A 15,606-nucleotide genomic window follows, 5' to 3' on the forward strand; every position below is an offset into this window, starting at 1 on the left:
GCAGAGACAAGGTTGGTTTATCAGTTGGTCCTGACTAACGAATCCCAATATCTATGGGATGGACTGCCACAACTTCTGTTACAGGCATATACAGCTTTATATTTTTATATTTTTATATGATCAATTATGACCAAATACCTGCAATATTATCCATCACTACTTTTTTCTGAATTTGGATGCACATTCTCATTCTAATGCAGATTTCAATCACTAAACTTTGTGTTGTAAAAATCATTTTTTTTGTGAATATTGCTTCTCAGTCTGAATCACTGTGATGCCTTCTGGAACCATCAGTGTGCAGCCGAGAAGAGGAGCAATGCTAGCCTACACAATTCAATTACCGGTACTGCTATTCTGCTCGGCCAGATGTATTTCCAAATGCATTCAGGGTCTCTGTTAAATCAAATAAACATCCAACTGATCTTTCTAATGCCTTTGTACTGAAGTGAGTCCTCAACACACTGCTGATTTCTATCACATATAGTTTGAGTATATTTTACACTGCCTGCTCTCTGCTTACATCTTACTGCATATTTTGTATATTTTATGAGAATAAACATTTTAATTCAGAATATATGTTTGCATGAACATAAATTGAGCTGTTTTGTTCTGTATTTCCACTGCTTACCCTTTCCTCCTGGCCCCATCCACAATGTTCAGTACAGCATTTCTTTTGGATTTGGGGGTGTCGGATTTCTCTGGCTCAGAAGTGGCTGACAGGTTTTCTGTCGACTTTATGTCTGTGACTGGTGATCAAAAACATCAAAAACATGAATGAAAATGTCCTGCACTACTTCAAATATCATCATTGTTTGGGTAACAGAGCATTAGAGGTGTTACTCACTGGTCGGGCTACTCAGGATGGTCTGTTTGATCACGTCACCGCTCGGCACTCCCTGCTCGAAGCGCTTTGACCGCTCCTCCAGGAACCATTCACCCGTCACCACCTTCAGCTCCCTGCAAACACAACGCCCGCCTCACTCAATATACTTAATGAGAAACACACCAAAGCTTTGGGATATCATAAATCAGTCAATTACTTACAAAAAAAGGCTACAATGAGTTTTTTTATAAGCATGTAGAATACAATTGAATACCCGTTTCACTGTTATAACAAACGATATGAAAGAAAACCAGTAGGTATAATATAGCATTTATCTCTTATGCAGTATAGAGGTCTTAACCTCACAATATTATCAGAACTCACCAGCTGTGTTCTACATTAATTCCTAATCATATCATTAATCTTGACTTTCTCCTGGATAACAACAGGAAATGGATTAACCAATATTTAAAAGAATGTGTTTTTTGAACACAAATTATTTAGAATCAAATAAGTTTACGAAAAACCTTTGTAACCAACTTAACTTCCTAGTGTGAGATACAAAAACACTTATAGAAATCTTTGTAAATAACGTCTTTGTCAGACTTTTTAGGACCTGCAGGTCTGAATGAAGAATGACTTTCCCTCCATCTGTCTGCTTAAGTTTCAAATGGTGATTTTCTGCATATGTTCTTTAGCCCTAGGTTTCTTGTGTAGGTGTATAGAGCTAAAACATTTGCATGCTATGAGCAGGAGAGCCAACGTTTAAAAAAGTTGTACTTCTTGCACTCAAACACATCTTATAGACAGTGTATTTTTTGTATACTGGCTGCAAAGAATAAATTGCTATCTCTGCTACTTCCAGGATTGATGGTATTTTAACAGACACCACAAACACTTAATATGTTTAGTTTGGTGGATTATTCTTTAAAGCCATGTAGAAGATGGCAGCCCTGAAACACCCAGGGCCCTCACAGACAAATGGAGACAGATGTGTTTCGTTAACTATCTGATGCTAGCCTTCTGGAGTACATTCCTCTACTAAACACTAAGCTGTTCTGGTCCTTGGCGGGCATGGCACTTACGAAATCTTAGCACAAATGCTACACCTCCACTGGCGTGCTTTCGGAATTGAAACCCGGCAGTCATTGCAGACGCGCAGCTGACACTCCTCGCAGAGATCCCCACGGTCAAAGATAAGTCCCAAAGTCTTGAGACAGCGAGCGCACTCTCGCTCCCCGAGCTCCTGTTGCCGACGGGACCCTTTTCGTTTGATTTCCAGCAACTCATTTTTCAGCTTTCTGAGGGAAAGAAAGGAAGAAGGGGCATTAAGGAAACTGAGTGAGATGAACAGTTTAAAAGGTGATGCTGAAGTACTTACCTTATCCTCTTCTCCTCACGCTTCCTCAGTTTCTCATCTTTCTGCAGCACCTTCAGGATCATGTCTCTCTCATGTTCCAGCAGATAGGAGAGGTTCAGATCCTCCCCGACCTGCTCCATTGGTCCTTCAGTCTACACGCTGCCGGTGAAATCAGCCGAGCAAAGATGTTGCATGGAGGAGGTTTAGAGAGAACTACATTATGCTGGAAAACACTTTCAGTAATTTTCGGCTTGAGATTGGATCACTGGCATGGTCTGAACTTTGTCCCTCCAGTGTTTCAGTGTGATCTCCTCTGGTCTTCTGTTTCTTCGGGCTGACAAGAGGGGACCCCTCTCAGGAAGCCTATATGACGTCAAACAGACACAAGAAAAAAGCTAGTAAAACTTGGCTGGTTAAATTGCTTTTTTATGCCAGCGTTAAAAATACAATTATTATAATACAAAAATGATTGACAGGATTTCACGAGGAAGCAAATAATTAGTGGACATTTAAAAGCTCCACAGCAGCTTAACAAGCACACAATTAGACTCCAAGCCTGACATTCAGAGCACAACACCCACATGTCTCAGCTTCTCGTTGCAGAGATCTATCTTTTCCTCATTTAATGACTAGACTAATTATCTGCACACCTGCGTGCCAAAGCACACATCCACATAATATTAATTGGGATTTGGAGACTTTTGCTCCAAAGAGTCTGACATTTTAGCTATACGAGTGGCGAGGCTGTAGGGATGGAAATGTCAGTATGTCTATCCTCAACTCTGGTCTAGACTAAATATATTAACAACTATCGGTTAGAGGGAGCAGCAGTAGAAGCATAAAACAACCCAACGTGACCATGATGAGGGCGGACATAGACGGAAATATTTCCTGAGAGGCTGATGGGGGAATAAAGTTGAAGGATCTAAAAGATTATAAACTTTTGAGAAAAAACATTCAGGACTGGAGCCCAGGAGACACCCGCCACGGTAGGAACGTGTGAAGAATATTTAAAATGTCTAGCTAAACATTTAGCATTTAGCTCAAGGGGCTCCTGTTTCTGATAAGAAGACACAAGACACATTTTAAACAGTTTGTAGTTCAATATTTAATAAAAGCACACTATGATATATGGACAGGAGGAGCTGGGGATGAAACCACCTTATATTTAATGTCTCTATAACATTAGATACAGCTGCCTTTATTATGACAAATTAACCATAGGGAACAGTGTGAGGAAATGAAATGTCAGTCCTACTGTAGCTGTGCTGGAGAATTGCTAAGTGTCCCTGATGCCACTTTAAGTCAGATAAATGATTTGATTTGAATGCTACACATGAACACACACTGAAACAGAGTCAATTATCAATCTAGCTGCAGTGCCTGATCAAGTGCACTGCAGTGAATAACCTGATTGGCACAAAAATAGCTTTCCGTGCTGTCTATAAAAATCGACCATGAAGATCGGAAAGTAATAAACATGGGGTTATATGAGCCACTGAGGGACACAATTCTGCAAGAGCTTGTGCTGATGAAGTCAGGAAATAAAAATGGAATGGAGTGGAGGGATATGCATATGCCCACACCAGCCTCCTTCAGTCTGTATTCATTACTGTCCCTTTCATCCTCGTCCTCTCTTCTCTCGCCTCTTCCCCTCGCTTTACATGAATTAGCACTAACGAACCGGCAGACTTCATCTCAGCTTCATTTGCAACCAAAAGCACACCATGACATCAGTGATTATGGCAACTCAACTGCAGCTGCATTGTAGCCAATACAAAAATGTTGCTTCACCTTTTGCTTAAGATGGGGATTTAATAGAAGACATACAAATGATATACAGATGCAGCTCTGACAGGCTGCATTGGGCCAGAGCAATGCTGAATGCTAATGTCAGCATGCTAAAACAATCATAATGACAATGCTTATATGCTGAGGTTCCATATCATCTTATTTCACTGTTTTAGCATGCTAGAATTTGCATTTAGCTTTCACATTTGCAATTAGCCATAAACATAACATGCAGCTGAGGCTGAAAGGGTGACTCATTTAGTAGGTACTTGGTAATAGTGGACACTTTTGACTTGATGTTGGCACTGGATGGATCTATGAATAACGTTTCACTCTTAACCACAAATGTCAAACTTCTGGTGGAAGGAAAATAAATCCCTCTAAAATAAATGCAGTGCCAATTACTTCTCTACATCTTGAGATATTATAACTAGGACAGCAGTGATGGGGGACTGACCTTAGAGCCAGGGAAGCTAAAATACCCACCTTTGGTGTAATGAGTAACTTTCTTATATTCTGTCTTTCTGACCTGCAATGTTTATTGTTTGACATAATGATACTGTGACTTACTCACTGGACTGCCAGTTGTCCTCAGAAAAACACTCAATATAACACAATATCACTTCAAAGATCAAAAGTCAGTACACAACCTGGATTGAAATGTAAGATTAATGTTAAATGTTTTAAGGTGTATTCAAATCAAATGTAAATATACAATTTGCCAGTTTATTAGGTGCACTTAATTATAATGTCAGGTGAAACTTTTTTAAGAAAGCTGTTGAAGATATTTGTAAATCAATTATTTAGTTGGCCCTTATTCATATAACTATGATAAAAAAAGATCTTATTTTAGGGTATAACATGAAAAACATTACGCATAATAATAAGCATATATTTGAATCAACAACAAAAATGAAATGATAACCTTCCTGAGGCTAGAAAGTGTATTACGCTGCATTGGTTTGAATTGCAGGTTTAATAAACTGGAAAGTAGTTGAGTATGTAAAGCAGAAATCCAAAACCACACAGAAGATCCTGGCAGCCAAGCAACTGTGCCACCTGATACTGCTGTGCTGACGTACGGCTGACTTGGTCAACAACATCTATAAAGCAAAACTAATATTTATCTGAGCATCTCTCATACAACAGTCATGCTGAGAGAGCACAACAGTATCTCAGAGTTTGTATTATGCTGCAGTAGGCGTGTGTCCCTCTCAGTCCTCCCTGAGCACACACTGCACACATTCCCACTCTCTGCCCTGAGCAAACACCAGGCGGTTCAACTCTGGCTTCTGTGCAGAGGAAACACACTCACACTTCAGCTCTGCACTAATACTGAGCCCAGAGGAAAGCATAGTGACTCATTTTGCTTTCTTAACAGTCAGGGAAGGTTTCTCTCTTTTCCATCTTTCAAACCTGTAATGGATCGTTTGTGACTGAGTCAGTTCTACTCCCAGGACATCTGGCTAGAGCCACATGTGGTGTGCTCTGTGTTTCGTAACTTTGGCATTTTACCACCAGCCGGTCTGGTGTTTCCTGCAGGTGGTCGGGCTTACAGACAGCAGAATCAATCTGCCAATTAAAGACCACATGTGTGCTGGGAGAAGCGGAGCTCCACTTGGCAGTGAAGCAAAGTAGACATGGAGGAGAAATGTACTTGGGATAATCCATTAATTACTGAATGTTCATTGGGAAAACAAAGGATCAGAAACACTTTCAGATACCAAGGTCACACGATGGCTGCACTTCACAAAAGCTTCTGTCCTTCAGTTCACTAATCTCAGCTAGAAGGAAAACCTTCAAATGTAAAAGTGCTTCAAGAGGAAAACACTGTAAGATGACTCATTTCACTTTATTATGTTCTGGCATTGCAACACTGAGCTTCATACACCCGGTGATGTTTGGCTTGGGATGATGCACTCTGCAAATAGCAGCCCAACATGACACAACAGTTCAATGAGGCTTTAAAATTATTATTATTTGTGTTATTATCATAAAGTGCAGCACTTTTGAATCTCAACATGACTTTGAAACATTTCTCCCTCTAGCAATCAGCACTCCTGTGCTTAAACAACAAACATCTGTCTCTCCAGCTGTTTGTTATCTTGTTTTGTATTGAAATTGTAACATAATACATGTAAAAGCGGTGACGGTAAGACCTCTTAAAGCTGGTGTGGCTGCTAACTGGAACTCTGGTTTAACTGGAAGTCTTTGGGATTGTGATTTGGTTATTTGGGCATTAAGTTCCACATAACTCAATATCATTTTCAATATACGCCCTCATCCCACCATGTCATTGTCATGTCATTAGGTTAAGAAACAAACAGGAACATCGTGTATATCCTTTCCCCTGTGGGGGTTTTCTCCGGCTTTCTAGCACAGTCCAGAGACATGCAGGTTCAGTTCATTGTAGAGGTGGAAGGAAAGTCAATAAATGTATTGTATGTATCGCAATATTAACTTTTGTGCTACTCTATTGATTCATTCTCAAAAGGAATCTATACCTTTTTTATTTATAGTAGTAAAAATGTATAGGGGAACTCTGCCTTGAAATATTTTATTCACTTTGTTTACTCGAAGACTCCTTCCAGCTCTTTAATTTTATGTTTTTATGGATGTACATTGGTAAATGTTAATTTCTTTGAGTGCAGCGCATGTGTAATACTGCTGTGCAGGGACTGTGATACATGCAGATCAAACTGAATAGTTATCTTTCTATATTTTTAGTGGTTTTTTTTTTTTATATACTCAAATAATTGCGAGTATCACAGTATACAAAAAAATACAGGATCATAACCTTGGTATCTGATATATATATAATTTTGCCAGATTTGCAAGCAATTATAATTGCAAGTGGCAAATTAACTTTAGTTAAATTGTTCATAGTTGTGAATGTCAATAGTCAGCTCTGTAATTGACTGGCGACCTATCCAGGATGTACACGCCTCTCGCCCCAGCCACTTTTAAAGGTTGAGTGGATGTACCAGATGGATGGACGGATGGATGGACGGATGGACGGACGAATGGACGGACGGATGGATGGACGGACGGATGGATGGATTGACGGACGGATGGATGGACGGACGGATGGACGGACGGACGGATGGATTGACGGACAGATGGATCGATGCACGGACGGATGGACGGACGGACGAACGGATGGATGGATGGATGGACGGACGGATGGATCGATGCACGGACGGATGGACGGACGGACGAACGGATGGATGGATGGACGGATGGATGGATGGACGGACGGATGGACGGACAGATGGACGGACGGACGGATGGATTGACGGACAGATGGATCGATGCACGGACGGATGGACGGACGGACGAACGGATGGATGGATGGACGGATGGATGGATGGGCGGATGGATGAACGGATGGATGGATGATGGATGGAGCCCTAGATACAGCTGTGCATTTTCCCCCCGACTTATCTCTCAACACCATGCACACTCCTCAGCTCATATTTGTCCTTCTTGTTCACTCTTCACTCCTGGACTTAAATGTGTCATTGCGGCAGAAAGGCAGCAACAACTCACCGGTATACCACACAACTTCCTCTCTGTGGAAATGCAGTTACTATACTCAATCTTCCTGTGAAAGAGTGGAAGTGGGATGAATGAGGTCGAGAGAAACGATATGGTGTGCGGTGTATTTCTGCAGAAATGTGGGTCACCCACAAGCCTTTTAATATGGAAAATTCACCAGCCTCAACTTTAGCTCTAGCCTTGTTATTTCAGCGAGGGGCAGCGGATATCTTTTTAGCCTGGAAGTGAATAAATCATAGGGTAGCTCTTTCACCTTATATCAGCACATTCTTTATCTCCTGGGAGGCTGAGGCTTTTCCAGATAAGTTTCCTAGCATGTTCTCTTCCACAAAATGTTGACAAAGGCAGCAACAGTGTGAAGAGCGGCAAGTCGAGATTATTAATAAATTATAAAAATTGCAGTTCTATGTAGTAACAGAAATTAAACTTGGATGGTTTTCTTAAGCAGGAACTACAGTCCTTAATGCACCATGAATCTCCTCCTTTGTTCTAATTTATAACCCCTGAATCCCCCGAGGTAATTTACAGGATGCTGAACATTTTCCTCTGTGAATCATTGATGTGAGGCGGCAGCAGACAGGGATGATGAGTGGCAGAGAGCGTCTCTGGTGACCATTAAACAGCAGGTCACCTCAGCTCTGCCAGACCTCCTCCTGCAGCTGCAGCCAGCCAACACAACCTCTTATATGATCCATACATTCAGAAATGCCTTAAGTGTAAAAAACATGAATGATTCATCAGCAAAAGGTCCATAATGACATATCTCACAGCAGGTTACACTGGTGGTAACACCCTGGTAAACGCAATAGAATATAACCTATACTGATGTTGTGTGTCAAGAAGGGGCTGATTTCGGGACTCTAATCAACACCCAATATCCATGCATATGCCTCATTCAAGCCATGTGGGAGTTGCCATAATTACCACCTGTATAATTTACTCGCATAGTAATCGCATCAACATTCATTTCATGATAACATCCTCCTGAAAGATATGGAAGAGCTGGATGCAAAGAGGATGTCATTCAAGTTAATTAAAGGGTAAGTCTGGTGGTGTTCTTTGTTGTTCCTATTGTTCACAACTCCCATTAAAAGACCAAATCCCAAAATGAATTGATGCCGCAAACGAGTGATGTCTGTGGAGCTTACTTCTCTGATTGCTCCATTGTCTTCCAAAAACCATTAAAAAAAAACATATGCGGCAGTTAATACCCACTAGACCGCCACATGTCTATTAATCTGCATATTTAAAAAGAGTCCCTGATACCAAACTAAAGTGCAGAGCAGCTTTAGTTGGATTTATTCAGTATAGTTTACTGAGCCTTTAACCAAAAATTAGCTATAGGTTCTTGAAGAGTGTTAAGAGACTGCATTGGGGAGAGCTGACAACACATTTTGATCTTTTAATGGGATTTATTGATACAACATTTCACATTTGATCCTACTTTAAAATAAAACAATATATATTTGTAGCTTTAATATGTTATTGATTCATTTAAGTGATGACATCAGTTGCTTTGGGTTGCATTCCTACCCCTTTCCTGCTAGTGATCTGATTTGAAATATTTTCTTTAATATTTTTCCTTTTCATGTAAACATAAAATGGTCCATTCATGAAAAAGCAGGAAAAGAAAGAAGAATCCCTCAAGACAGCAGATAAACTGGACTTCGAAGCCAGGCAGGGGCTAAATGGCTTTACTCCAGGAGGAAACATCACGACAATGACAGATGTAGCGATGATCAAAGCCTAGCAAAGCTCAGCAGACATAAAATTCAATAGCTTTCTTTAAGTAAGAGGAAGAGATGAAGCACAACACTCTCAAGATGGATTTCTTCACATAAAGGCCATCAGTCTAAGAGCTTTATTATAAAACTGTAAGCAAGCTGCTTTGTGTCTTTTACAACCGAGTGCTGTGAAAATTCTAACAAAGAATGATGATGTTGAGCTTAGGAAAGTTTTCCAGCACACACAGCGTATCTCCATTTAAAGGCATTGAAGCAAATAGGACCTATCCTGTTCAACCGTGTATCTGCCTGCATGTAATCCTCTTCCTGAGATCGGATGTGAGAGCAGTGTTCACAGCGAGGTACAATCAATGGTTGGTCTTCACAGGGAGCTGGAGATGAGATCTGGCACGATGGAGGAGAGGTTTCGGAGGCAACGAGTTCAATGATACATGACGTGTTTGTCTGAGCGGAAAGTATCCCTGCCTGTGTGTACTTTTCACTAAAAGTGGTGACCTGTCTCTGACACACACACACACACACACACACACACACACACACACACACACACACACACACACACACACACACACACACACACACACACACACACACACACACACACACACACACACACACACACACACACACACACACACACACACACACACACACACACACACACACACACACACACACACACACACACACACACACACACACACACACACACACACACACACACACACACACACACACAGCACTAATAACCTCTCTGCCTGCAGACCTGTCAGACTGTCCGTGTCACTGCCAATCAGGCGAGGAGCTGTCTGCAAACACTCCTCTTTATCCTCCGGACTTTCCACATGTCAGTAACTCTTCTGAAACACAGCCACCATCATTTAAATGGTGTCAATCAGAATCCAATTTGAAACCTTAATTAGTTGGCTTGCTCGAAAGGTAATGAGGTGACTTTGGGACAGCGATGTGAATAACTCACCTGCGTCAAGCCGGAGACTTTGCATAACGGTGACTAGCATTCTGTCCTCGCCAGATTTGGCCTTTTGTCTGTGATTATGAGTCTACAGGGAGGGTGGAGACGTCAGGCTGCAGCTGAGAGACAGATCCACGGGAACAGCAGCCAATCCTTTGATCTAATCTCTAGACTGGCTGTCTAACACTGGAGATGAGTGTTATAGCACAAGAGAGAAGGTCGACTTTGTAAAGGTTTGCTTAAAACCAACTAGTTTACGTGTCTGTAGAGATGTGGCTCTCATTTACTTGTGTTGCTCAAATGGGATTAACATCACACACTTTCTGAGAGTCTCTCCTGCAAGGCATTCATGGTGTTGCACTTGTTTTTAGACAAAAATCATTTGTTTAGAGAATGGAAAAAAGAGAGCTTAAGTTCAAACCCTGCTTAGGGTCTCACATCCACACCTTTGATTTCAGGAAGTTACAAAACATTTGAATATACTTAATGTGAATATGCTTCGACTAAAGTGCGTTCGGTGGATAAATATTGTCTTGAATTCCCTTACCAACAAAACTTTCCGCATTTGGAATTTCTAAAACAACAATTTGAAATCCTCAATGTTCGGCACTAATCGGCTGGCAGGTGTAGAAAGAAAGGGGAACCGTGTGGAAAAATGTATGAATCAAATCTTGAAAACACACGTTGCTGTAATGTTGCCATTCAGCAGTGGGGAAAAGCTATTCCTCTGAACCACTACTAATATTTAAAATGCTGCCCTTACAGCCATGGAGCATGTCAGAGCCACCGTAAGATAACAGCTCTCTCAGGAGCCGTCACCAGTAATGACTTATTAAGCCTGCAGGCCTCTACAGTTCCCCGCAGCGTTCAATGGAGCAGAAAATAGGAAAAACAAACCAACAGAGTTAGTGCCTCTAAAAACCTTAGCTTTCCTGTCAGCTGTCCTCTCTTATACGACCCAGCAGCACTCCTTCCACTTTTTGTTCCTTTCACCTTCACTGAACTCAGCCTTATCTGTATGCTGCTTCATTGATGGGTTGTTTGTGTAGTTTCACCCACTCATTAAGAGGAAAGGGCAGCTCAGGAAAAGTCTGCCACTCCTCCTAACAGCCCAGCAGAGAGAGAGCACGGATCTAAAGACGGAAAATGGATGATTTGTTTGTGGGTGTGACTGACGGAATAAAAGATTAACAGGAAGGGGAGAGCAGATTTGGGGAGATGGAGCAGGAAAGTCAAATCAGGTGTTCAGTGATGACTTCCATGCAAGTTAAGTCTTCTGAAAGCGTTGTCTTTCAGTCACTGCACAGCTTTTAACAACCTAATCTGAGAAATGCAAAAAAGAAAAACGGTTCTCCTGTGCAAATGAAACACAGCAGTAGTACTGTGGGCACTGTTGCGTTAAAATTGTATTTTCTGGGAAATTGCTTTATTATTTAATGATGTGTTATGAAATGCACTCATGTTAAAAATAACCTGTTACATTAAAATTGCATCACCAAAAATAATCCTACCCCATTTCCTAAGCTTTGAAGTCTAAAGCTGGTGGAGCCTGACAGACAAAGAGTCTTGATTAAAAGTACAATTTTCATAATTTCAGCCTTTCTTTTTTCATATAATGCAAATAATTTAGAGACAAACAAGCATACCCAAAATAAATGTTGCACAACTCAAAATCTGTCTGTCGAAGGGGAATAATTTGGAGTAAAATGTGGGATTGTTCCTCACAAGGCATGAGAATACAGCCAAGCTGCAAATTAGTCATGGTGGGGTTTTGAGCTAAATGCTAACATCAGCAACAATGTCAAAGCTAAAATGCTGATGTAAGCAGGTATATTTCTGTTTACCATTTTAATCATCTTAGCTCCCGGATGAATCCTTACATGTGCTAATTAGCAGCCAAAGCTGATGGGAATGCTGTTGGTCTTGCAGGTATTTAGTCACAAAGCCAAGTATAGGACGGTTTCTCATTTCATTTAATTTCATGGTCGGATAATCAACCGCACAAACTGGGAAAATGCCCTGCGGCTCCAGGTGAGCTGTACAACTGTGTTAAATGGATTAAGAGAAAAGGTGTTTGTTAATATTCATAAAAGCAACATTGTAAACTGAAATATTTTGGAAATCCTTTCAACATACCACATAATCCAAATGCATTTCTAAATGTGTATCTACTTCAACTCCTCCTCTTCTATATCCGCAGTTACCTCAATGCATCTTAAATAAATCATCAAGTTTCTTAATGTGATTAATTATAGTCAGGAGAGGTGCAGTCTGTGTGACGCAAGCTTTTCCCTAAATATTCAACATAACCAACTCTTCCAATGTCTGCAGAGTGATACAAGATCATTCATTTGCCAGAAACAACAGACATTTCAAACCAGTTTGCCTTCTACACCACAGATCTGGCACGGTTTGGGCTTATGATGAAAACTGTGAGACGGTTCAATTGATGGCAGTCTGGAAGCTGGAAAAACATGCACATATTCAGTGGACAGTATCTGAAATCTCAGCAAAAAAAGATGTGGAAACAGTTCTCAAAAGAACGTTGTCAGCAATCATCAACAGATAAAACTAAAATATCAAAATGAAGTATTCTTTGTGATCTTTTATGACATGCATCTTTCAAACCTTCTGTTTTTCAGTGCGTTATGTGTTGCCCACGACAGAGAACCTCATTTACACCAACGGTGTTTCAGGGTCAGTTCAGAGCTGGAGCTTGAAAAGTACCAGGTTTTCCTGTTCACACCGCAGCGGAGCAGCCTCTTAGCTCCGGAATCCGGTTCGTTTCAAGCACCAAAAAATTGTCCGGCCAGAGCAAAAGCACCACATACGTCACGCTTACGTCGAGGCGGGGGCAGGGGCGGGATCAACTCCTGAACCACAACAAAAAGCCGGCGTTTTATCCAGTTTGTACACAACGATGGAGAAAATTAACAAGCAGCAGTGGTCCACTGAAGAGACCAGCTACCTACTGGGAATCTGGTCTTCCGAAGAGGTACAGAGGAAGCTGGAGCCCAATCGGCCATTTTTGTTGTTGTCAGTGTGAGCTGTGAGGGGTTTCCGCGCAGTTTGGCTTTATGATGCAGGCACGCAAGCGGTTACGTCATGACGCAAACGATGGCGCAATGACGCAGCACCAGTCGGACTCTGGGCGGTGTGAAAAGAGCCGGAGCTAAACCGAAGAACCGGTTCTGAACCTGAAAAGCTCTAGCACGGAGCTTGAACCGGAGTTGCGTTGGTGTGAATAAGAACAAGAAAGGAGAAGTTTTTTTAATGGAGGCTTGATCTGATTAACCCAATTTCAGTTGTGGCCTCTGCATCTTCTGCACAGAAAGAGACGTTCAGTTAATAAACAGCTGCCTCTCTTTCACCAACATGGCTGAATATTTCATGGCACTCATTCCTGGTTAACTGCTGCCTGCCACATTTTACTGCACTTTCGGCTAATGGAGAGAAGGGAATCCTCTGAAAGTGTCTGTCTGTCTGTCTGTCTGTCTGTCTGTCTGTCTGTCTGTCTGTCTGTCTGTGTGTGTGTGTGTGTGCATTCCTACATTTTTACATCATTATAGTGTGTGCGTACACAGAGAATATTCTACCATTAATCAGAGTATCAACTGAACTGCATATGTAATTTAAAGCCAAGTGGACGCTAATGGATTTTGATTTTCTTTGAAGATTAGCCTGTCATTTCAGTTGTATCACACTGTATGTGGGTTCATCAGTGTAGCCCTGGAACACAGGAGACAGATGCACAATGAAATGCAGTGTTTAGAGGACAGATAAGTGTCTGGGCGGGCCTCCAGAATGGATCAATAAATAAAGATACTGAAGAAAAGACAAGCAGCTGTTTTCAGCAGGTGGACTCTAGGTATCAACAGTATCAAGTCAAAAGGCATTTAGAAAGCTACACTTCAGCAGATTCATTTTGCTGAGGATCATGTCTGGTGAGTGAATTTAAGATGGCATCGACTCAAACACGGACCTCAAGAAACTAAAACAATAAAACAAGTACATTTCTGACAGCAAGCTCTCAGCGACGAAGACAATCCTGGTTATTAGCTGCATTTATAAAATAAACCTTTTGACAAAAAGGTCAACCTGACAATTACTGAAGTCTATAGCGCACCTAGCGGCTGCAGAGGTACTTCAGCAACTTTCCAATTAGCTGCTTGAGTTGGGAAATGTTCTAAAATGGTTTTATACAGTTGTAGCAATGGTGGTATTAATGTTTCATAATGATCATCAATAATCAATAATTAAGGAAAATGTTCAGGTCTGCCAAAAATGGTGGGTAATCTATTCATAGACACTCATCCGTGTGCAAATTATTAACGATAGTAAGTATTGTCGGAAACCGTTACAGTTTGAAACCTATTTTATAAAGGTTTATTATTAGAAAGTAACACTGCCTTTATAACCTTCAAAACCTTCGTCAGCTGCACTGAATGTGATGAGCACTGAGTCCAATAACAATAAAAAGATCCAAACATCAACTCAATCACATAACATTACATTTTATTTAAATGACGCTTTTATCCAAAACAACTTATTACAAGTGCAATAAACCATAAAGATAGCAAGAACCTGCATATCCACTCAGAAAATATAACAACCAATCACAGGTGATCCGATTCCTCGTGCTCTTAATATGTGCAGACATTGTGTCTCAGTGTTAAGAACCAACACAATGCATACGGACATTTCAATGTGGACTTTGCCCTTTACAGCAAATATAGGCGAGGTGGACAGGAAATACCACTGAAACTTGTGCTCAAGATTATGTGATTAAAATGAGTCACTGAGAACCACAGGTTACTCTTGACACTAGTCCCCACACATAATAACGTCATCAAGTATGTGACCTTCTTCCTTGAATAGATACATAGACTCAACACAATGTTGTCATGTGACTTTAAAGAAGATAACCATTGAGTTCATGCTCACAGGTTCCTTCATGCACTTTGCCTTGTATTAGCTTTGCATTAGCTTTGCAATTACTGTAGTTTATTGTATACCCATACATTGTATTCATTTATATTCTCATATAGCAATATCGTGATGACTTAAATTGACTGACAGAATACTAATCAACAAGATTCATTGTTATTATAGTTTTTCAAGCATATTATCAGAAAAGCGGTTTTGCTCTTATTAAATAGAATATATTTGGGTTTCGGACTGACTAAACAAGATTTTTAAAAACATCACCTTGGACTTTTAGAAACTGGGATAGACCTTTTCCCTATTTTCTGACCGAACGGTGAATTGATAACATACAAAAATAATGAGCAGATTATTTCATAAAGAAAACAATCAGGAATTGCAGCTCAAGCCTTGTTCATCATTTCCTAGTCCG

General features: G+C 40.8%; 1 protein-coding gene across 3 annotated transcripts in view; it reads right to left on the reverse strand.

Moving 5' to 3' along the window:
• The window catches only part of sytl5 (synaptotagmin-like 5), a 33,083-nt gene that overhangs the window by 13,246 nt on the left and 4,231 nt on the right, over positions 1–15,606 (reverse strand). For all 3 annotated transcript variants that reach the window (XM_079666196.1, XM_079666197.1, XM_079666195.1), the window contains exons 2-5: positions 2,205–2,546; positions 1,909–2,124; positions 845–957; positions 629–746 (exon numbers count right to left, since the gene is read on the reverse strand). In XM_079666196.1, coding sequence (XP_079522322.1) covers positions 629–746; positions 845–957; positions 1,909–2,124; positions 2,205–2,323 — 566 coding nt within the window. In that variant the 5' untranslated portion in view covers positions 2,324–2,546. The remainder of the gene's footprint in view (positions 1–628; positions 747–844; positions 958–1,908; positions 2,125–2,204; positions 2,547–15,606) is intronic.

Source organism: Notothenia rossii, assembly GCF_949606895.1.
Source record: "Notothenia rossii genome assembly, chromosome: 2".
Classification (NCBI taxonomy): domain Eukaryota; kingdom Metazoa; phylum Chordata; class Actinopteri; order Perciformes; family Nototheniidae; genus Notothenia; species Notothenia rossii.